The following is a 24787-nucleotide window of genomic DNA, read 5'->3' as shown; positions in this document are numbered from 1 at the left end:
TTATGACTTTTTTTCCCTGAATATCAACTGTCACAGCTACCATTAATATTGGTATCTACCTGTTTCTTAAAGGGGCTGCTTACCAACACTGTTCACGAAGGATTATAATTTCTGAAGGCTATTCCTAAACGTTGATCCAAAAGAGCTACTATCTGTTCATCTTCAGTTTACTCTGCCAGGCATATTAATAGACTTAGAGACCCTTATAAATTTATTTAATTTTTAAAAAGACAGAAGGTTGAAATGCACATTTTGGTACCCATCATGGACAAGGGGAGGACATAGATTAATTTAATTTACCTGTTGCTTCAAATGAAGGGGTTGCTTTTAAGGAAGTTTTCCTGTGCTTTTTGAACTGTATAGCAAAGGGATTTGTACATAACTTTTTTCCTTTACATGCAAATATATGCAACTCCCAAAAATTCAGGATCACATTTGGAAGCCTGGCACTCAAAACAAAGTGCGGTTAATTTCAGGACTGAATACCTACAAGCTAGTAAAGAACAGTCACAGAAATACTACCCTTCATACTATTAAAATTTAGGTATCTCATGTAAGTGCTGTGAAGGACCTGGAAGTTTTCAAACTCTTACATGCTCTATAGAGAATACTAGCTCTTAAGTTAGATACAATATCCTGAAATTGGACTACATAATTTCTATGATCTAAACCATTTCTCCCTACCAAATAAAGATATTTTTTAAAATTGACTGATACCCTTGTTCATGCCAAATAAAGAAGAAAGCTGCTCAGCCAATGTAAAGAGACACTGAACTACCATTATTCAACATTAAAATTAACTTCTGCATTTGGACTTCTTTCTTTAATTCTTTGATTGATTATATCTATGAATAAAATTTTCTTAATATCTAGCCATTTTTACCTTAATGTACTAAAACATAAATAAAAATGAGCATAACTTAATATCAAACTTCTCATATTTTTGTTTTTCAAGTTGATCAATAATAACAATTTTTTTTTTACTTTAACATGACCCAATATCAAAGTAAACCAGACAATTAAAATAAGTGAACTGAGGACTTAAAAACCATGCAAATGTTAAAAAAGCCCCAAATGCAGTGAGCCAAATGTTATAGTCCTGAAAGACTGACATGCCCAAGCTTGCACATCTGGCCCAAATCCAGACTGCCTACTATCTCAAGGGTGTTAAAACATGCAACAACAACAACAACAAAAAAATATTGAATATGAACTGGTTAACTGAACAACATTAATCTCAAATTCTAAATGAAACACAGACCCCAAAGGAGAACAGAAATAAATGAGATCATATATTTAAATTTAATACTGAAGAACAGCAACGATTCTTGCAAAAATGCCTAAGGTAAGGATCCATTATTACAAGAAATTTATGTCCAGTCTGGAAAATGCAGACTCAAAAGCCATGGAAAACAGGAAATTTGTTGTCTTATAGCCTACATTTTCCTTCTGCAGCCCCCTTCTAGTCCCAGTACAACTGGAGCTCAAAGCTTTTTCTCCCTGTCCTGGCTAATCATAACCGTAGTTTGAGCCTCCCAGCCACTGCTCAAAGAAAAAAAATTATTACTCTGCATTTCTCCTTACTGCCCCTTTCCAGTCCCACTCCAGCCTTGCCAATATAAAGTCTCTTTTTTGACCCTTAAAGGCAATTACTATGACTTTCAATACATTAGCAAAATAAAAAATTCTAAAGAAAAAAAAACAAATAAAGGGAGGAGTGGGGGAAGACAATCTTTCTGTGCCAAGTCAGAAGCAACATCTTCTATATGAAGCCAATACCAACCTGACACACTTTTAAAAACAAACAACAAATGAAACGCAAGAACAAACAAAATAACCTACATTTCCAGTCAATAAAAATTATTACTTGGGGGAGAGCTTACTTGACCCTGAATTTGACTGACTGAGGTTCCTAAGCAACTCTGACTATCATCATTGGTAATGGAGTGCTATATGTATTACAGGCATTTAGAAATCTTCAAGGTTGAAGCAAAGGAAGGAACTAGAGAATCCATAAACTCTTTGATTTGGTTTACAGTCAAAAATTTCTAACTCAGTAATAAATCCATGCCAAGATAAACAAACACCTACAAGATTAAAGGAAAAAAAATATTAGAGGATCGTGCTTCCCTCAGTTGTCAACTCACCTGGCAAACTACGCCATGGCTATGTATTCCTACTGCCAGAAAACTGAGCAGTAATTCAAAGCTGAACTTATCCTATCACAGTAACTGATTCGCACTATGGCTATGACAGCAAGATTTAAAGAAAAGAAGAAAAAAAACCAGTCTTGCTATCAGATCTCTTGCTCAGGGCAGGTAACACAAAGATACCTATGCACACTATAACAAAAAAATCCAAAGAAACCAAACAAATAAAAGAAACAGAAGACAACTATTTCTTTGTCAAATCAAAGTAACTGAATTTAACTGATTTCATGTCAAATAATAATTTTCTGCCTCCATCTTTTGTATGATAATCGTTTGGCCTCAGTTTAGCACTCCTAGAATACGTATTCTAGAATGCACTTCAGAAAATAAAGTGTTCTGGTAGTGTTTTTCACAGTACTGGGTAAAAAAGACAGACTGTTTACTCAGTAAGTTATACTATAAGTTAATATCTAGACTACTAAAAAGGGTTAGAAAGCAACTTATTCAGAGGCTACAAATAAAAAAGCTAAATAAGTAACTGTAACTGTAAAAAGCTCTATTCTAGAATGAAGAGACATGAAATCACATATTAGGAAGCTGAAGATGGGCACATCAAGGGATGCCATCCAGAGGGACCTCGACAAGCTGGAGAAGTAGGTCCAAGTGAACCTCGTGAGTTTCAAGGCCAAGTACAACTTCTTGCACCTGGGTTGGGGCAATAACCAGCATCAGTGCAGGCTAAGCAATGAACAGGTTGACAGCAGCCCTTCAGAGAAGGACCTGGAGATACCGAAAAATTAGATACGAGCCAGCAATATGTGCTTGCAGCCCAGAGAGCCAATTGCATCCTGAGAAGTTGTGGATGCCCCAGGAAGTGTTCAAGATCAAGTCGGATGGGGCTTTGAGAAGCCTGATCTAGCGAAAGATGCTCCCTTCACAGTACAGGGATTGGAACTAGATGACCTTTAAATGTCCCTTCCATCCCAAACCCCACTATCATTATAAGAAAGAAAGAATAAAAAAGGAGGAACAAGTTTTCAAAGGAGAATCCCATCGGTACCAGCATAATTCAACTACAAATTACTCTCCACCTTCCAATATTTCTTTATGGTTAGGCTTTCTGTGACCCAGATGAAACAAACAGTAATCTTTACTGTCAGGCATGGACTATTTAATACAAAAGGTGACACTGGAGCAACACAAACTTTCTTTCAAACTTTTAACATTTTTGTAATATTCACAGAGAATAACAAATATGAACAGCATTCAGTTCAACTGAATCTCATGAAAATCAGTGAGTTAATATTTATATTCTAACAAATGATTTATAATGACCATTGAAATGCACTATTCTTCATGAATATCTGTGGTAAACTCTATATCCAACTGAAGCAAACTGAAAATAAGGGAAAGATTTCTTTCCTCAGACTCTATGGGTGCAGTTTTCTGAAACCATAAAGAGGGACAGATTTCCTGCTGATCTAAACACTAATTATAAAAAGCAGTTGTCTAAAAAGTTGCTTTTTTACTATTAATCTTTAAGTTTCAACAAATTTCACCAGAAATGAGATAATATTTTTGCATCTGAATATTTAACATATGCTTTATTTTCAAAGGCAATACAAATGTAATTCCCAAAGTCTGTAAGATTTGGGTGAGTAGAAATCAACAAATTAATCTTCAACACTGCTGTGTTTCTCAGCTCTGAATCTTCCCACACCACATTTTAAAAGATAACATTATAGACAGCATTCCAAAAATTGACCCTTATTTGAAACAGTATCCCTTCTCCTTTTTATTGTAATGGTTTGTTCAATACAGAAAAACAAGTAATCTTATTTTTACTTGTTGCAGAGGTTTGTGAAGAAAATTTGCTTACTTGCAGCTGAACTGAGTTATCCTGAAGACCTTCTACAATAGGAGAGAATCTATCAATATTCCTTTCCTCTGCAGCTGCTGTTACAGCTTCCAAAATTTTTTCAAGGCTGAAAGAAAATAAAAGCATTCCACTCAGGAGATAGTTAACCTTGCTGTTCATTTGTTATCTGAAGAGCCATGCTGCCAAGGCACTCACCTGCCTCGACTTGTTGTGTATAAATTTAGAGGTTTAAGCATTACTTGTTTCCTTGGAGACTTTTGTAGCCAAAAAATGACTTATTGGATTACAATGGTTAAGATACCTTAAAAGTAATGCTAATAAATTTTAAGCAAAAGAATGGCTGCATAACTGGTTCCACCTAACCAGTACATCCACATGTCAAACAGAAAACTCTTACTAACATGACCATAACAAAAATCACAGACAAAGCTATTCTGAAAACTGACAATATAGGTTTGAAAGGAATATCTGTACTAAGTTAAGAATTTTTGCATTTTATTCAGGTATAACTATAGTTTTGGATATCATAAAATTACCTATTCCTGGCTAAAGACAGTACTTACATGTTTTCCTCTCCAACAATGCACATTGCAGAAAGGAGTTTAACTATATCCGTCATCATGTTAGTTTGCTTGGGATCAATTGCTTTGATGAGCAACAGAAGGCTCCTCTCTTCTCCCAAAATTCTTTCCAAGCCATACTAAACAACAGAAGAACAGTTGTAAGGAGAGTTGGAGGGAGTCCAAATGACTGCGTCTAACGTCTAGCAAAAGACAGCAACAGTTCCCTCAAGTAAATATTTCAAATGGCTGTCAAAGACTTAATTAAAAAAAATAAGTGACAGAAAAGTCCAAAATGGGTCACTTACTCTGTAATAAGGGCATACATCAGCATCAAAAATTTACACTATTCTCTGAGTATATTTCCACAGAGGGGAAGTGGCAGCAGAAAGAACTTCAAACCACAGCTGACCAGCACACCTCTTCTCCAGATTGCACAGGCTTATACCCACTGATCATGTACATTATCTAATTGAACTGTAGTAATTTAGATTTCTAGATTAAATAAAATCCCATACCTTATTATTCATGAAGGCTCTCAAACACTGTACAACCTTATGCTGACTCCTCTTCACAACTTTGTCCTGGCTGAATAGATGAAAAGTTTAGTGTAATTAAACAATGTTTACATATTAACAACAGCTGACAATTTGATATGAAATCATCCTTACTTTTTTGTCTCAACCAATCTTTCCAAAACATCCAACAGCAGCCCCAGACCTTCTCGGCCAAAGTTTTCAACCCAGCTAGGGAGGAAGAAAATAGACATGAAAAAATTTGATATTTCAAAGACTAATGAAAATGAATGAAAATTGTCAACATAAATAAAAGCAATATAACTGGATCATTTTAAAACCCAAAATCAACTCTTTACTCAACAGAAGATCAAGAGGCATTACATTCACTCATTGACACAATTAGATAACCCTAAACTAAAAAAGATTTTAAAATCATAGTAGCCATTAAATTTAGTAATTGTAATTTTTAAACTAACAGTTAAGCATTCTTTGGCACAGAACTGTAATTAAAAACCCCTTGCAAAATAAGGAAAGAAAACAAACAAATACCTACTGCATACTGTTTTAGGGTCTCCTGGAAAGGTCAGAATCTAACCGTAAATGGCAGAGAAGGAAGGGAAAACCTAAGGCAGTTGCAGAAGTGGTTACTTGAGATATTAATACATAGGAATATCTCCACATAAACACAATAGACATTTTAAATTTCAGCTATTGCCAAAGATATCTTTCGGTGAGGTTAAACCTTGGCATGTTGTTTCTACCAGACAGCTGCTTCACAGTTCTGTTTACTATTGCTCAAAACTCCTTGATGGCAAATACAAGTAATTGCATGAGTGGCAGCAGTACTGCAGCCATGCCTTTGACAGTAGATGTTGGTCTTGCTGAAACTAGAATGTTTGGTCAATTATCTAACCCTAAAGCTCATGGACAACACTGTCATTCATAGTCATAACAGAAAGAATAATTTGCTTTTTAAACTTCAATGTCTGTATCAGGCACAGATATTTTAAATTTCAAACTTCTAACAAAATCCCACTGGAAGAAGTTGGCTGCAGAAGCAACAAAAACACACATACAGCAGAAAAACTGTAGAGTATTTGCTCAGGAAATTCCTTTTATAAAGGATGAAGTTATAACAGTCCATTATGGAATTAATTCACAAGTACGTGAATACTTTTCTCTTTCCATAAGAGGCAGAAATATTTCCTGACAGCTCCATGCTTTCCATGCTACTGCTGTTAAGACAAGTCCTTGGATTTCTTATTGTCTTTGGCTAACAAGACAGAAAATTATTTCATAACGGGTATCTCTTCAATACCTTTCCCAGTTCTAAATTAGAGTATTAATTTTATCTAATAAGTGATTACAAAACCATCTCTATTTAGAACAGATACAGTTAGCATGATGAACATGTAATACTTCTCATTATCTTCATCATCAAAATACAGATTCTGTTGTGGCTGTAGTACTAATAGTTTCTTCAAAAAAACTTCAGCTGATGAAATCTCTTGTCATGTATTAACAAAATAAAGTCTTTTACAGAAAAAGGAAGCATCCGCTCTGCCGCATCAGAAGTTCAACATCAAGACATTGATCAGAATTAGTAAAAGAATTAGAACATTCACTTTATTTGTATTATAGCCTCTCCACTCACCATTTGTTCTGTTACATCTATTTGCACGCCATTGTACATATTGGGTAAAATGTATTTATCACCACTTTTGATTAGTAACCAGAATAATTAGATACTCCAACAATGGTGGGACCTTACCAGTGACAAATAATAAGCTATTCTGCTGGAAATAACACAAGGGAGATGCAACACTCATTTGAAATGCATAGTACTTCCAATCCCATCCTATAATGGGATTAAACAGTTCTTCATATCTGCTAGATATAGAACTATGACGGACTTAAAATTATAAGAAGAGAGAATCAGATCAGATGCTTTTATATGTTTTTATCCTAAAAGTAAAATATATATGAAATATATTCTCTCCTTACTGGATGGGTGTTTTTAAACAGATTAGGCAAATAACTATCAATTGTTTTTGGTATAAGTGGCCATATCTGACCTAAAGATGATGCTATGAGATGTTTCTTAGCACATTTTGTGTTAGACAGAATTGTGCACAACCACTTTGTCATAAATTCAGCAGCTGAGGATGCTGATAATGATCAAGTGCCTAAAATACTGTTGAATTATTACTGCCATTTCCTCCGTTTCCACAGCTGAACAAAGATTACTTACGCTATCCAAAGCAAAGACTCAGGTTTTTGTCAGTCTGAAAACACCAAGTTATCAGTGCCCCTATTTTCAATTTATTAAAAATGTCCTCGTAATGAAAAAAGCTAATTCCATTGCAAGTATTAGAACAAAAGGAGAAGAAATACTTGTAGATAACTAGTTATCTGTAATACTATGTAAAGTTAGATCACTGAACCACTTTTGATGAATTGTGTTCGCAACTGGGAGGTAAAAACACCCCATTTATTTACCTGAAGAATACTAACCAAGTTCAGTGGACACATTTTCCTGTTGAGGCTTTCTTTTTATACTCGTGGAAAATAAACACTACATTTTGCAGTAAGCCATACAGTTCAATATATTTTTCTAAGTAACAGGATCAAACTAATCAATATCACTCGATTCAGATATTCTCTGTGACCTAAAAATACATTTTACATAAAGGATTAATTGGAAACAATGTTGTAGAACCAGTTCTTGCATTAGAAACTGTAATGTCAACAACACTAAAAACTTGATTAAAGTATAGTAATTGGAAAAAGAGAAAAAAACCCCTAAATTATATATTGTCAAAAAGATCACAGCCTACAAATGTGAAGATTGTCAGGCTAGATCAAATTAACTTTAATTCTCATCCTGTTAAAACAGCATGAAATTATTCTTAAGTAGTATACATGCACAAAATAAAATCCCAACATTTCATCACCTATTTCTCATTGTCCATATCAGATGAAGTTGGAGATAAAAATAATCATGGATTTATAGCAGCTGGACTGGAGTTCAGTATTTATGTGTCAAAGCAAATTCTTACTTAAAGGTCTGGTTGCTGATAGGAAAATCAGGGTCACCAGTATGTGCATCCAATCAACATAAATTGTTGTTACTCATTAGAAAGAAGGGGATGTGGTTTACAAATATTTACTCCACAAATTTTCAGTATGAAGAACAGTGTGCCACAGTTACATTTTTACTATTTTTGTACGTAAGCCCTATGGAAAAACCTTAGTTTTTTTATCAAGGCTATTAATGCTCTGATTAAGCCTAGTGAATTCTATCTTAACAGTCTTTTTCAACACCAGTCAATAAACAAGAAGCCCTGTTTCAGAACCTGTAAGTTCTATTGGCTGTGACCTTTCTTTTGACTTGTAGACTAAAATGCATTTACAGTCAAGTAGTAGAGATATTTTTATTTTATTTTTTTTATAAAACTGCTGCCTACTTAAATAGTTCTTCTCTCATGTTTTTACAAGCCACAGTCACTATCCTTCCAATTCTAACCTCTCAAACTCAGACCTATTCTTAGGTCATACATCCATTAACATAATAATGAGTCTCACTAAAATCCAGACATTACAGTTCTCTTCTGTTGTCTCTTACATTCTGTTTAATGTTTCAAATTGGAGTTAAATTCTAATAAATTATGGTCAAGTTAGGACTTAGGTTCAACTGTCAAATTTTCTATCTACCATAGTTTATATTTAGCTGAACAAAGTTAAAGCCAGTGTTGCCATCTAGAAATAGTAGTTTCTTTAACTTATTGGTACAAATCTCTCAAAAGCATCAATGTAAAACTTCAATATCAACAATGCTTTGAAGGACTGACATAAAATGCACTAAGCTTATAAAAATGAAAACATTCTTTTTTCCTTTTCTCTATACACAAAAGCACTTACTGTTTTCCCTGTACTCATATATCCTTAGATTTCTAAACCTTTCCTTATTCAAACGGAAACATTTGTGGAAAACCTACCTAGTCCAAAATTTCTTATTATGCTATAATACTTTTAAGTTTCTGTGCTTTGTTCTTCCAGATAATATTGATCACCACACTTTTGGTATTGATCAGATGCTCTATTATAACATCATAGTCTGGTTCAACTTGCATCCTCTATCAAATGGCTTAATTGTGGACCAACACCACTCTCCTATTGACCTCCACATTTCTTATTCCGATACCATTTCTCCACCTTCCTCACTCCTTCATGTTCTACCACATTTTACTATGCTGTCAGACAGAACTAGTACCTCACCAAGATCATGGGGTTTGGTTTGTATCAGTTTTGGGGGGAGGGGGATTAACTTTGCTCTTGGCATGTTTGAAAGGGGCAGCAAAGGGGATCACATACAGAAAGACAAAACTATCCAGTCATATCAAGAACAGATAGGAGAGATTGCTTTAAACTTGTTTACACGTTTCTTACATTCTGCATTTCTGTCTCCAAATGCATACTCACAAGAAAAGTTTTCTTTGTTAAAAATCAAGGTGTCAATAAAAAAAAAATTGGGGTTGTGGGTTATTGTTTTGGGTTTGTTTGGTTTTTTTTTTTTAAACAAAGGGAAAGCAACACTGTATCAAAAAGTAGCTTTGCACTCATGGGGAATGTATCTTCTGTAAAGTATTCTGTCAGAAGAACTCAGGTTAATGTAAAGCATGTTTCTTCCCATGTGAACCACTATGTATTCTAAATAAGACAATACAATTCAAAAACAAATTAATAGAAGGAAAGAAGCAAACATCTACACAGAAAATACATACACAACCCACATCAACAACTCCGCCAAGCCAGATGCACACTGGACAATTAAAAATAGAAATGTTTTCTGGCTAACAAACTTACCCCAAGGTGCCTATCTCCCATTATTGATTACTCTGACAAAGTTAAAAGATTAAGGAGAGAATCTCGAAAATAAAAGTACCTTTTTGACTATTTAGCACTAGAAAACAAGGTAAACTGCTCTTCACTGCACTTGTTTTACATTCTTTTAGTATTACCTTGTACAGATACTCTACTGAGAAATAGATCTACAGAAGATACATTATCAATTTTAAAAAAGGTATAATCATTCACTAATGCATGCATATTCATTAACTGCAAAACCTTGTGGCATACATCTACAGATCCATTAATTTTAATCCATTAACAAATAAGAATATGATTAATCTTTGCAATACATGTTAATGATGTTACCTGACAGGATTACTAGTCAAGGACACACGGAGAGATTCTAAGCAAGTGACTAGTCTTTCATCTGTTGACCCAGATTTCAATTCCTGAATAAACTCCTGTGGTGAAATCTTCCGACTCTTCTTGAGACTTCCCTGAAATACAGAAAATACATTCATTTTTTTTATTTTGTCTTCGTTTCTGTTCCTTGAAAAAACGGGGGGGAGGAACAGGTACCCAAACCTGTAACTGTTTGTTGTCCATCTACTATATATGCTAAATTCTGACTTCATTTATCAATTTAGGAACAAATTCATAATCGGTAATCAAAAGCAGCAGGCATCAAACGTACAAGTGTATCACGCACGCTCTGTGAAATACAATTTTTGTAATGAATGGATTTTGTTTATGCATTGCAAACAGCTTAATTTTCAATACTCAACAGAAGAAAAAAAACAAAAAAATAACACTTCTGAGATGCTCTGAAATGATCACAGGGCATGTGTCCAGAAGGGTGACTGCAGTCATATGAGAACACAGAGGGAAGAACAAGTGCACCAGTAGAGTACTCAGGATATTATTGTAGCAGCTTGAGTTCTTGCAGATAATGTTACAAAACGCTTTTCCCTTGCATCCTTCAGACAAGGAGTATATGAGGGTGGGATTATAAAAACAGACTAGCTTTAGCTGTAAAAGCTAAAGCAAAAGAACATAAAAAATAAAAATTGAAAAAAAAAATAAAGACTTATTTAGAACCACTGAAGTTCTAAAGACAAATCCCAGCTCCTCATGTGTTGTGTTTGCCATCTGTAAGAATGCAGTGCAATACAAATGTGACTTGATGAAATAACATAATAACACTTACTCAACCTTCGCATTTGGATATTGCCTTGGTTTTTGGGTTTTGCTCTTCTTGGCAGGTGGGGAGGCAAATGAGACATAGAGAACAGGTAGATGGAAAGGAAAAATGCAATAGCAAGCTAATGCAGCACTGCAAAAGTAGTTTTGCAAAAAAATATTTTATGTTCCTAGCAATACAGGTTGAAAGACACCAGCTTTGACTCATCATTGTATCTGTGTTACCAAATGTTGCTTAAAATAAACTCAAGATATTAATGATTCTTCTGGAGGATATATAGTTTCCATTGTTTTAAACAAAGCAGTGCTTATGCTGAACTAATGAAGCTCTCCAATTTACAACTAAAATAGCAAATCTAAGAGGCATTAACCCTATTCTGAAGTGTATCCTCATACCCTCTCCTCCCCCCCTTTTTTTTTAAGTAGTAGCAAAGACAAAATTTTGGAGGTGATAAAAAATGTACTCCACCTAATGCCCATTTATGACATGAAGGACTGATACATTTTCTACAGAACATACCTGAATTCCAAAACAAAACAAAAAAAAAAAAAAAAAAAAAGAGGTCTACAATGGCATATGCAACGTACATTTGACTTACTTCATTGGAAAGGCTCCTTTTTTTGAGAGCAGAAGCACAGCTATTCTGTCATATAGAACTAAAGAGAGTTGCTAAATAATACTTGATTATCTAGTGGCTTAATTCAGAAGTTGAAGGGAATTAGACTTGCAGTGCAATAACAACTTGAAATTATCCACAGTAAATGATGAGATAGTCTCATTATGTTATTGTACAGAGCTTTACAGAGATTTTTTTCACTTTGGTAGATTAAGTGTTGAAAAATAAACTTTTTTGCTCCTGAAGTATAAGATAATGAAATAGTTTCTAGCAGAGAGGTGAAGTTAAAAATTGTCAAGAGTGGCTGACAGACTAGACTGCTGTGCTGCCATTCAGAGGGACCTCAACAGGCAGGAGAAATGGGCAGAGGAATTTCCGGGACAGGAAACAGCAAAACCTGAACCTGGGGAAAAACAATCCCATGCACCAACACATTGGGGCCAACCAGCTGGAAAGCACATTTGTAGGAAAAATTGGGGGTCCTGATGGGTGATAAGTTGACCATAGTGAAGTCAAGGTCAAGGGAAATGATCCTTCTCCTCAGCTCAGTGGTGGCGAGACATATCTGGAGTACTGTGTCCAGTTCTGATCTCCCCAGCATGAGAGAGACATGGGCATATTGGAACGAGTCCAGAAAGGGCTGTGGACACAATTAAAGGAGCATCTGTTGTACAAGGAGAGGCTGGTAGAACTGGGATTGTTTAGCCCCAAGAAGAAAAGGCTTAGGGGAACCCTATCAGTGAAAGGACAAGAGGCACAAATTGAAATAGAGGAAATAGGTTAAACAAGACAAACACAAACTTCCCCCCTCCCCTCTTGGTGGTTTCTTTTTACCATGAGGCTCCTCAAGCACTGGAACAGGTTGCCCAGGCTGACTGTACAGTCTCCTTTGTCAGATATTACAAAATGGACTAAATAAGGGGTTGGACAAAATGATCTCCAGAGGTCTCTTCCAGCCTCAATCATTCTATTCTATGACTCTGTGATAACTTAACATTGCAGGAGCTGTACTACCTCTGTTCCAACTATATTTCCTCAGGCTTGAGAAACAGATGTTCCAGATGCCAAAAAACAGACTACTGCCTGGAAGCACCCTGAAAATATAGCATATCATGCTGTATTTTGGTACACATGGTACATGGAATGTCATTCCAAACATGCCTCTGAATCAGTGGAGATACCTATTTACTTAGAGTCACTTCCAATAACTCTGTTCCACAAAAAAGTATTTAAGATGGCCAGGAAGGGATGAGGGTTGAGGGGAGTCTTATAATTAGAGACCTAGGAAACCCAGACACCAAAAAAAAAACCCACTCCTGTAACAACTAATGTTCCCACAGACAAAAAGAAACTCAGTGTTTTCAGCTTTCTTTCATGTTCTGTGTTTAGTTCATAGGCACATAATACTCAAGTAAGAAAGGCCCCACAGCAAGGGAACTAACTTTAATGTCTTTAGATATTCTCTGGGTCCAAGAGTTAACAGCATGCATTGGTAATGTCTGCAGGAGCGGGCTGGAAACTAGGACCATGCATGGCAATCAGTTAGCTGAGGGGAATGTGCTCGAGCTTGTCTAGACAACAATTAACATGATGAGGCATGTTTACAGAGCACAGGGGAGCGGGAGACGGATGGCGCCAAGGATGGCGCCAAGGAAAGGTAACACCTTGCTGTTAACGGATGGTAGTTAACCACCAGTCAGGGATTGCCTAGTATGCAATGCTTAGCTTCAAGAACCAATCTGTTTAAAACGCGCAGCTTCTGAAAGTGTATAAAAACGCGTGCTTCTGTACAATAAATTGACATTTGCTTGCATCAAGCTGCATCCTGTCTCTTCATTCGCCGCAAATGTCAGGAACAGAACACTACCTCCTCAAAAAACATCTAGTTGGCAAACTTATTCCATAAACAATTTACGCTCCTCACCAAGATGATATAATTGCTTGCACTTCCGTAAGGCAAGAAAGCTCAGCTCCCCTACAGCTTTGACACAGCTATGTCTAAAGAGGAATGAAAAAATAACTGGAGAGAATCTCCCAGCTAAATGTAGAAGATCCTAAAGAAAACAAAAAAGCATTCATAACATTAAGAACTAAACATCAGACTTGATGAAATATTAAATGTAAAAGCCACTTCACCATGAGTTGCCCAAAACACTACAAATTCACTGGCTAAGCACACAATTGGCAACAAAGGTTTCTCTCTGGTTATTCAAGAGCTTATATACAGAGCATATCCATCCTGTTGCAACAATCCGCAAACATTTTAAGAGTAGACAAGACATACTCCTGAGGCACAATCAGGGGAAACTGAGTTACAGCTGCAATAGGAGGGGGAAATTGTTACAACTGTGGTGTAATAGGGGATCAGGGCGGTGCCTACATGCATATGCAGCATATACAGTTCCCTACGTGATCTTGGATCTTCTCAGCTGGTCTCTGCACAGATGAGATAACAGACGGACTAGAGACAAGATGACCAAACAAACTCCTAGCAGCCTTCATGACAGAGTATTTAACTGAACGTTACAGGAGCTCTCCAGCTGGAAATTTCAAAAAGTCCCAGAAATTCTTCTGGCAGCTCCTGCAGTGCATAGACTAGTTGATAAGCACTACTTGTATGCCTAAGCATATGGATTAATATCCTGGGTGGAGAAACTGTCATTTCCAGTGACTTCCCACAGTAGTTCCTGCTGTAAAATTGACCAAGTTGGATATAACTAAAATACTTATAAGTAGTCAGTAAACTTGCTTTCTTTCCATGCATCAACAGTCATATAGTTAAGATGGTTAGAAGATATTTGGAAAGTAATTTCATATAATCAATAACAATGTGCACAGTGGAAAGGTCACATGGGACAAAAGCCCAGCCAGACTATAATTCACTAGAATGACATTTCAGAGAGTCTCATCTGGCCTTTCTGAAGACAGTGTCACAAGCAATGTAGAGCCACATCAACATCCAGACATTAACAACAGTTGCCCACCTGAACATTACCATATGCAAAAGATGCCAATAAACTGTGAATGTCTGTACAACACACCCACAGTACCAAGTACCACTTATTCATAGTTAACACCAAGGTTTTGCAACATAGTAAGAATATGATACATCTGCCAGTGCTTAAATAAAATGAGGGCTGCATTTGGTAGCAATTGTGAAACTGATTATATTAGCTATGTTTCAGCATGGGAAAAGCTGCTTAAGTTCAAAACGCTCGAGTTAACTGAGAAACAGGAAATATCTTGAGGCATCATTGCCTCTAGAAATTTAATTGCTCAGCTGAAGAACAACTGGTCTGTGAGCAGATGCAGTATGAAGTCAGCATTAATTAATTCAGTTAAAACATTACAAGGGAGTAAGCTGCACAATGTAAATGAAATCTTGTGAAGAAAACTCACTTTAAAACCCCAGTTTGCGTGTGTTCAACATACAGAACAGCAAAACTTATGGCAGAGTAACATTATAGAACTACTGCTTTTACTTCCACTTGAGTATTAACTCCATAACATGGAAACTGATTTTTAAAACTTTTCTGAGCTGGAACAACTTTGTGTTTATATAGCACTTAAAAATATGATAGCTTTTAACCTCAAATAATAATAATGCATACAAACAGAATACAAACAAACAAAAAACCACAGAAAATACATTGGACATAATCTCTAAAAACAGAACCACACTGCTTTTGATATATGTGAATTCACACTCACATAATAGCCTTTAACTACAACTGTTGTTCCCTTCTCCCGCTGTTTTCTGATAAATAAGACATGACAGCACAACAGGCAAAAATTTCATTTAGGATTTCCTAGCCATGATGGTTTATATATGCGATAGACACCTCTAAGATAATGTTTTTAAGGGAAGAAATAAAGGTTTCATTTAAGCACTATACATTACAAGAAAACAAGAAAGTACTAGCATGATACTTCCAAGCATATGTTTGGCTACCTTTCAAATTTCCAGCAAGTACTACTAGTATCCCAAGCCCCAAGACTGTTTATTCTGAGCAATTCTTCTACAGGGAGCCCCTGAACTTGTTATAAAGAGTGATGCTAAGAGCATACTTACAGACAAACGTATATACAGAAGCATACTTTCAGCCAACTGTTTAATAAGTCTCTAAGCAAAGTGGAGTGAAATGAATATTGGACGATGCACATCAGTAGAACTCTGGTTACTTTGAAGTTACTTTGAGTCCTTAAAAGATGCATTCATTCTAAATATCGCATGCATACACAGAAGCGGGTCACAGTATTCTGTATATAAATAAGCACCTGAGCACAGCCCCACCAAACCCAGCATAATTTCTAGATGTATCAGTAACAGAGTTGTACTTTGTGAATATTGGAAAGGGGTTGTGCATTTCTAAGAAACAGAAACCCTGATACTGAGGTCAATGATGAAGCTTTGACTGTAGTGGAGTCCACTTTGATCACTGGAGGCTGCTTCATTTTCAGCAATTTATTAGAGGTGCAGCCTCTGTTCTTAATTATAATAGGTTTGCTAATGATAATTGCTTTAAATGAAACCTGCAATTGTGAATGAGAATATTTGTCCCAACACAATATAGCTTAGTACCTGTCTCCCTAAAGCTGAAGAAGTATGAACTATCAAAAGATGTTACTGCAGTAGCACTCATAGGAAGAGCCATCTGAGATGGGATTAGTTGTACTTAGTAGTTAGGAGCTATACGGCACTTTAGCTCTTCTGAATAAGTATGACACTCTTCTATGAAATCAAAGGTACACCAAAACATTAACCAAGTACACTATTCTCCCTAGACTGAGAAGGCACTGGAACAGTCCAACACACTTAAAGCATGAAAGAGCATGCCAGGAACAAAGATTTTGCAAGGGTGACAGAATGAGTTTCCCATCCCAGTAGCTCCAGCACCAAGCTGAATTTGTCTGCAGCACTACTGTATCAAACAGCTGAATCTGCATCACAGAAACTGCTCCTCCCAGTTATACAATGGGTGAATGTCATTTCCAGTAAGGACACAACAGTAGAAACAGAGTTCAGTAAAGACAAGAGTTTCCCTGCACAAATTACTCTTCAGTGATCTCCTACAGCAGAAAGGGGGATACACGGGCTGGCACCAGAGAAGGGGAATGGAAGGGAAAATATGCTGTTGAGGGCTTTATGAAAACAAGCAAGACAACAGTGTGTGGGAATGACACGCTGGTTTGCGTTGAGAAACTACAAGAATGTTGTGAGATTTACCAGCCTGAAGCTTCCTGATTTCCCATTAAATATCTCTAAAAAAATAAAACCAGGCTATACCTCTTAATCTTCTGGTGTAAAGGAACTTTCATGCTATAAAAGGACTTAGTTTTGATAAGCTCATCTTAAAACAATCTCTAGACAGTTAGGTCCTGCACTAGACATCTACCTTCCTAAAAGTGCTAGCGTACCACACTAATAAGTGTACCTCATTTAAATTACTATATTTAATGTCTTCTTTTCTCAGTATTTAGTTATACTTACATATGGACAATTTTTACTGGTATCTCTACGTGCATGGAGCAGTGAGAATCAGAGAATCAAATACATGAATCCTAAAACAAACAAAAGATCTGAGACCAGTATTAGCACTGCAGCATTTAGCACTGCAGCCAGTCCCCACTTTGCAAAAACAAAGCGGTTTTTCTTACGTCAACTTAATCCTTAAATTGCCCAGTATACAACCCCTTGCACTTCTCTAAAGCAATCAGTAATTATCACTAGAACTAAAAAATGAACACTAATTGGGTTCATGTGCAACACTTTCATTTATCAACTACTACATAGGATCACAACATTAATTCTGTGCTGAAGTATAAAAAAGGCTAAGTAAAGGAATTCTTTTTAAACAGAGCTAGAGAAGAAAAAAGGTTCACATCAAACATTTTCAAGAAGTTTTCTAGAGAATCTTTCCATCTCCACTAATAGCCGCATATCTTTAGCAAAAAGAAATGCTGTTCTGCTCTGTGTACAGAAGATACACCTCAAGTACAAGTGAGTATCTTTCATTGCAGCTTCTAAAATAACAACATAATAATGTCCTTTAAAAATGTTTGCATTTATGAGAAACAAGTTAGTCAAACCTTTCCCTCCAATAGGAAATAAATCAAACATTAGGTCATTTTTTGTGTACTTCAGAGAAATTTACTTACAGACTTTGAAGCAGTGCTAATATATTGCATCACCATTTCTTTTTTGGTATTAAAATCCTTCTCTCTCAGTGGCATTTTCTTGTCTTCATTTAAATTCATATCTTCCTAGAATAGGGAGGGGGAAGAAAAAAAGTAATTTTAAATGCCATCCAATGACAGAGTTGTTTAACTATGAAACTTATTTTTACAAAATTAAGACACAAAAATTTCTTACAACGTGAATCTGAGCAACTGAAAGCTCTTATACAACCTTTTCATAAGTTAGATGACACTCAAAACCATAAAATCCTTATCCATCTTCCCTAGCAACTCAGACAAAAACAGTTAAGTATGCCAGGATAAACCAGTCTATCACAACCATTGCTAGCATAATGTCTTCCTAGAAATCACGGAGAGTTTCACACGCACTAACTAAAGTACATAAAAGAGTTATTTAACACTACCTAAATAATTTATAAACATACTCAAACTGGTCTATTAGAAAGATCTTTTTAGTGATATATGCATTTGATCCATAATTCTGTTCCTCAATTCCCAAATACTTAATCCTAGGCAGCAGAATCTGCTTTGCACTGAGATTGGTTCCAAAATAATATTCACCTTTGCAAAAGGTTAAGGGCCAAATTCTCGATGATTTCATCATTAAATCAACAGCTTTAACTGCTATCAAAACCTCATCACAATTCATTCATTCCAACGTAAATGCAGAGGTCAAAAAGAACAGATGCAGAACTACATTCAAAGCCACATAGCAGCTATTCATTGACATTTCTGACACAGGGACTGCTCTTGCCTAGAAATGCTCTGATCACTGCAATCAGTTCCACATCTGTGAGAAATGACATTTCCTATTACACTAGAGGTTTAAATAAATAAAAATTGCTTTAAGAAACAATTCAAGCACTCACACATACAAGTGCATACAGTACTACTATGGTCACCCAAGCTCAGCCAGGATTACCACAGTTTTGTTATTTTCAGCTAAGACTCACGAGGTGAATCCCCAGCAGCTTTGGCAGGAACAATGCTACAAAATCAGTGGGTAACCATCTTGATATCAAAGCTATTTTACCTAAGCAAAAATTAATGACAAAGAGCAAACAAACTCATAACCTTAGAATTCTAAAAAAAGCTGAAGACCAACATTTTATACTACACTAAAACTTTACTTCCCTTGTGTTTCACTAGTTTTCCTAATGAATAGCACAAAATCCAGGACAGTTCCTAGAAACATTTAGTTTTGCATAAATCTGAGCTGCAAGAAGACAACTGACCCCTTAAGTTGAACTTCTTCCAAAATACAATTAGGGCAATTTTGTGTAGATTCTGGATTCCCAGCCACCCACGCCACCCCACCCCACCCACCATGTTACTGTTTCCTTTCCTTAAGGACTAGAAAGAGTTCCTCACTTCAGTCCAGTATGCATTTAAATTATTACAATTCTTACTTATTATTAAATGAGTATTTTTATTATTTATTTGATACTATATAGTGTATTTATAGCATATTTTTATATTTGATACTATATATACAATATATTATTTTATATTTTTGGTATCAAATAAGTACAGGATGCTTGTAAAAAATTCTTTTATTCAAGCAGTAACAACACAATCTTTTGCCTCTTTGGCAACTTGTATACTGGTGTTACTTCATACATCTGAAAACAAATGCAAAACAACTTTGTCTAAACAGGCTGGAAGAAAGAAGGCTACACATGCTTCATCTTTTCTCATTGTTCTGTTCTTCAAAATACTGCATTTCTATCATCAAAAAATTCATAGAGAAACTATTTGCTTTATGCCTAAACCAAAATTCCAGCAGTCCACAAAGACACACGCATTCCTGAATATTTTGCAACTTGCCACATGCTAAATCAAGTGTCAGGGACACTATCTTGAAAGGGCATGCTGCATTTTCTAGTTTTGCTTGGATGAAAGTGAAACAAGAAACTACTATGATTTACTTCATGATGGGAAACCTGGTGTGATCCAAAAATGGTGGACAGACTCGAATATCCATACTAAAATAAAAATAATAATAATTAAAAAAAACAGGCTTAAATACAGGTACAGGTACTTTAAAAACAGTTGGGATCTTGTATTATCTGCAAAGAGATCATTTTCTTCCAAGACACATAAAAAATTGGAATTTTTTTTGGTATGTACACACCATTTAGAAGAAAAGTGAAAAATATTTACCTGTCTCTGTCAAAGCTTACAAATGTCACTGCACTTTTTTTTTTTTTTTTTTTATGAGAAAGAACATATCATCAAGCACAAAAAGTTGTGTCTTCAGTATTTCAAAATCAAAAACTTAAAGTAACCACTTGCTCAAAGGAAGGGTACATGAAGGCTGTTAAACATGCAGTTAAAAGGTCAGGTGGACACCTTAAAATTTAAAACAGTTACACAACAAATCTGAATATTTTAATTTACTAGTCAAGCATTCAGTCTTTAATTACACAACTAGCCAAGACTTTTACAATTCAACAATTAATTCTGACATAGATATATTATCAGTAAAGATCTGGGGACTGCTAAAAGGCATTTAAAATAAGAACTTTTATAAATATTTTTTCAATAACAAATTCTTTCAGAGCCAGAAAAATACTACAACTTAAAATTCTCATCAACTGCTCAGAAATCTTTACGCCTTATCTAAAACATTTCCTTAGCTTTAAAATGGGGGATGGGGGGGGTATAATTGAAATCAAGTCAGATTGCTACAATGTTAGTATTCCCTCTAGCCTTTCATTTGTTATCTTATCTTGTTACAGGTATTTCTCATTTTATGTAACATTTCAGTTTAATTCATTAATTCTATTAAATGCCCAACAATATATTTATGCCTATTTTTATTACCAGGCAACACCTCCGTGGAGATATGCATAGAACAACCCATACTATGATTTACTAAACCCAAGCCCAGCTTGACATTACCAAATAAATTTGGGTTTTTCCTTCAAGATCCAATAAAAGTCTTTGGAATGCTGTGCCTCAGGATTCCTTTCCCCAGGGACAGAATTGTATAGCAACACTGGCTTCAAATGAAAATACTCTTTACTTGTATATTAAATAAGAGTAGCTGTATTTTATTTAATACTTAAATTGTATTTTTAAAACCTACATAAATAGAAATGTAAGAACACTGAAACCAAAGTATTCCATTTTAAGTCTCACAAAAATATATGGCTAGATCTTTCTCAGTGTTTTCTGAGAATTACCACATCTTCAGTACCTTGCCTGCAATATGCCACAGTTTGGGGCTTTTTTGTAACAACATTGAAATGCATGTATATCCTACCTAAAGGGGAAGAAAAGCAAATAAAAATAAAGCTTTCCACATTAGCCTGTAGCTACTGCAAAGTTCATTCTTCTGTTTAAAGCAGTTTTGTACTTTGCAGTCTTGCAATTAAGTTTTCTGAAAAAAACCTTCAACTTAAACAACAAAGAGAAAACAAAGGGCTTGTTTTTCCTGCAAGAAATACCTAACTTCTAATCACATTAGAAAAAAGAAAAGAAAGGGGGAAGAGAAGGGGGAGAAGTAAGAAACCTATCAGTACAAACTACATTCCATAATCCTAGATGAAATGGCTGATTTATTTACAGGAAATACTGTCTTTGTGCATGCACTAAGAAGTAATTTCTACATTGTTTTTAACAAATGAAAAATCATTGAAGCAATTGATTTCTACGTATTAGAAATATTCAATGGTAAAAGGGGTACATCAGACATGGCTTAGTTTATAAAATACTTCCAGTCAATTATTTTATATTTTTTTTCTTAAATCATTTAAAGTTATTCTACAGGTGAGCAATACCTCTTTGGAAAATGTGCATTAGTCATTTCATATGGATATTTTCCTTGTAGCACTGACAGAAACAAAAGGAGCTAAATAAGAGTTACTATTATTATTATTAGGTTTAACTATCTGGTTTTATGAGCAATTTCATAATTTTTGCCATCAAAACCACTTAGGATACCACTACATAGAAGAGTGAGAGAAAGAAGCAGTATGCATCCAGGAAAACCCAAAGTATCATGTAACACATTCAGTGAAACTTCAGAATTTGGAAACTGCTCACCTGACTATTTTTATTTTGTGCAAAATTAGTTCTAAAAGCCTGGCTACAACATTTAAATTATTCACTGGCCTACCCCCCAAATCACTTAATTTGATCAGAACAGCAAACTAGAGGATATAATATATAATAACTATGTAATCTACTGTGACAAAACTAGCTTTATTCTAGACCATTCAAGTGTAGATAATTTGAAGAATTCTTTCTGGATTACATGTTATAGCTAAAATAACATTGATAAAGTAGTTTACCAAAGACAGTTGAAATGCTTCATTATTCAATGAAAATAGGAAAACATTCACATTATCCAAGATGTCATCATTACGTCATATTTTTGCAAAGTAGTTACAAAATTGGAATTCATTATTTCAGGGTCCAAGGGTATAAGAATTTCTGTTTACCTAGACACACAATAATAGGTTTCTGAGGATTTACTGAAAGTTTACATTTTTTAAAACATAGTCTCAACATCACACACTATCCTACACCAGAATCTCTGTGGGATGGTAAAGAAATACAACCTACAGTTATGTAGCAGGGAGCGTGCACAGGGAGGCATACCTTCAACTTCTAAAAAAAACCAAAACAAACAACTCTCCCATTTCCAAACATTTGAGCAACTGCCATTCACAGTGAATTTTTTAACAGAAGTAAAATACCCTAGACACCAAAGCACACCAAGAAAAATGGACTATGTGAGAACAAGTACAAATACTAAAGTTGATATAGTAAGTTACTCCCCTCCTTCATCAGCTTAACCATGAAAATACTGAATACTACCTTTCAGTCATAGCTCTCAATAGTGGTGCAAAAGAACCTTCAAAACTAATATAACATTATTGAGTACTAAGAAATAAAAATTCCATAATGGTACTTCTCTCATAGCACATTTAATTTCCTCCACATCCCAGCATCTGGTTGTCCCTTTGTGTTTCAAAAGTTACTTGTTACTTGCTGTGAGGTAGAGAAAGAAATAGTAATCTGGACATCACTCCTCTTTTAATGCCTTCTTGTGCTCTTCAGATTGCAGTCACTCTCTTCCCTCACGGCTTTTCCATGTTTAGTTTTCAATTGCCCAAAATGTCATCATCATCATCATCATCATGACAAAAAACCTCAACCTACTGAGGTGGTAACTATGCCACATGATCTTTCCAGCAAGTGACTGCTCTTTTGTAGCACAGTTAATGACAGCTAAGGAAGAAAGCAAATTTGAGACTGCATGTGCAGACAAATACTGCTTTGGAGGCAAGAATCTTAAGGTTTTTTTGTGCCAGAGTGACATGGAATATAAGTTCAGAACAAAACCCTGTCGTGAAATTCAAAGGCATAAAATCCCTCTGTAAACATTTCACATCATCTTGAAAACAAGCAGGATTCCCTGTTTCTTGTTCCTCCTGAAAATCGGTTGCATAAACTCACTTCTAATAACCAGAAACTTCTAGTTTCCATTTTAAGTATATTCAGAGCAAAACCTTGTCAAAATAACTCAAAGACTTCATCCCCCGAAAAACACCCTAAAAAACTCACAACAACAACAATAATTCAGGTAAAGATCAGAACACATGCACAAAAGAAGGCTCCACCTGTCAGTTAGCCATGTTGGCATTCTTTAAGCAAAAGAAATCAGCATAAGACTCTTACCATCATTTTTTCAAACAATGCTATGATTTCTCTTTCCGACAGGGGTTTTGGAGCAAAATCTTCCGTATCCATAGGTGTGGATGACGACTCCATAGAATGTGACTGCTTCATATGCAACAGAGGAGGCCTTTCCTTTTTACTTCCTGGAATTCTTATACTGGCAAATCTATCCAACTGAAAACAGAAAAGGTATAACATATCACATATTGTTTCCATTCTATGTAACCCTAATTAAAATGGGTGTTCTTAGAAGGAAAACATCCTCATTTTTCTGTGGTAAATTGCCTGTTATTTAACTGCCTAATTTGGAAGGGTTCTCCTAAAGATACATGTAACAGTCAGTTGTCTAGCACTTCAGTTCACAGACCCGAATCCCATTACATTATGGAGAAGTCATGCAGAACATGAGAATTTTAGAGAAAGTTTGGAGGAAAAGATATCTACAAAACCAATTTATGAAGTGTTCTTCCCAACCATTACGTGTAAAATATGAAATATTTTAATCATATTATGAAAAAACATATTATGAAAATATGATCCAAAACTTAGTGCCTTTCTGTGTTCCAATTCTTTAGAAAGTCATTTAAGAGAAGCATAAAAAACATCAGCTTCTTTAATAAAGCTAAGTAGGATACACTCATTAATAATCCTTAGGATTTATCACTAACATGATAATCACTCTGACCTTACCCTTTCAAGGGCCAAAAAAAATGTCTTTGAAAAAGTGGTTTGGATTTGGGGGGGGGTTTTAAATGGTTACATATTTATCAACTTTTCAATAACAACTTACTAAGTGAAATTTTAAACATGTTCACTGTTACAGCTTATGTATTTTAATGTATATGGGCAAGGACCAACAGAGCACAAAAGCAGCTGACACTCAATGAGATGTGCTAAATATTAATTATCTTTGTAGCAGCCTTTTGAACAGATGTGAACAGCAATATTATGCTTATCAACACAGAAGGAAGTTATGGCAGCATTTGATGCCTAAGAGATTTCAGACAAGACTTCAACCATATCAATAGACTTACATTGTTGAAATACTATGAAAAAAATAATTCGAGGCTTCAGTATGTTTTGAAGATAAGTATCTTGAGGTATCACTTAATAAATACATCAA

At 35.4% G+C, this 24787-nt stretch overlaps 1 protein-coding gene across 4 annotated transcripts in view; it reads right to left on the bottom strand.

Moving 5' to 3' along the window:
- Positions 1-24787, bottom strand: part of DIAPH3 (diaphanous related formin 3) — a 246028-nt gene that overhangs the window by 198228 nt on the left and 23013 nt on the right. For all 4 annotated transcript variants that reach the window (XM_055802324.1, XM_055802325.1, XM_055802326.1 and 1 more), the window contains 7 exons: positions 23665-23838; positions 17935-18039; positions 10325-10455; positions 5261-5335; positions 5108-5177; positions 4593-4729; positions 4030-4135 (listed from right to left, as the gene is read on the bottom strand). In XM_055802324.1, coding sequence (XP_055658299.1) covers positions 4030-4135; positions 4593-4729; positions 5108-5177; positions 5261-5335; positions 10325-10455; positions 17935-18039; positions 23665-23838 — 798 coding nt within the window. The remainder of the gene's footprint in view (positions 1-4029; positions 4136-4592; positions 4730-5107; positions 5178-5260; positions 5336-10324; positions 10456-17934; positions 18040-23664; positions 23839-24787) is intronic.

The sequence above is a fragment of the Falco peregrinus genome, chromosome 4 (assembly GCF_023634155.1).
Source record: "Falco peregrinus isolate bFalPer1 chromosome 4, bFalPer1.pri, whole genome shotgun sequence".
Taxonomy (NCBI): domain Eukaryota; kingdom Metazoa; phylum Chordata; class Aves; order Falconiformes; family Falconidae; genus Falco; species Falco peregrinus.
This window is presented reverse-complemented; position numbering and strand designations above follow the sequence as displayed.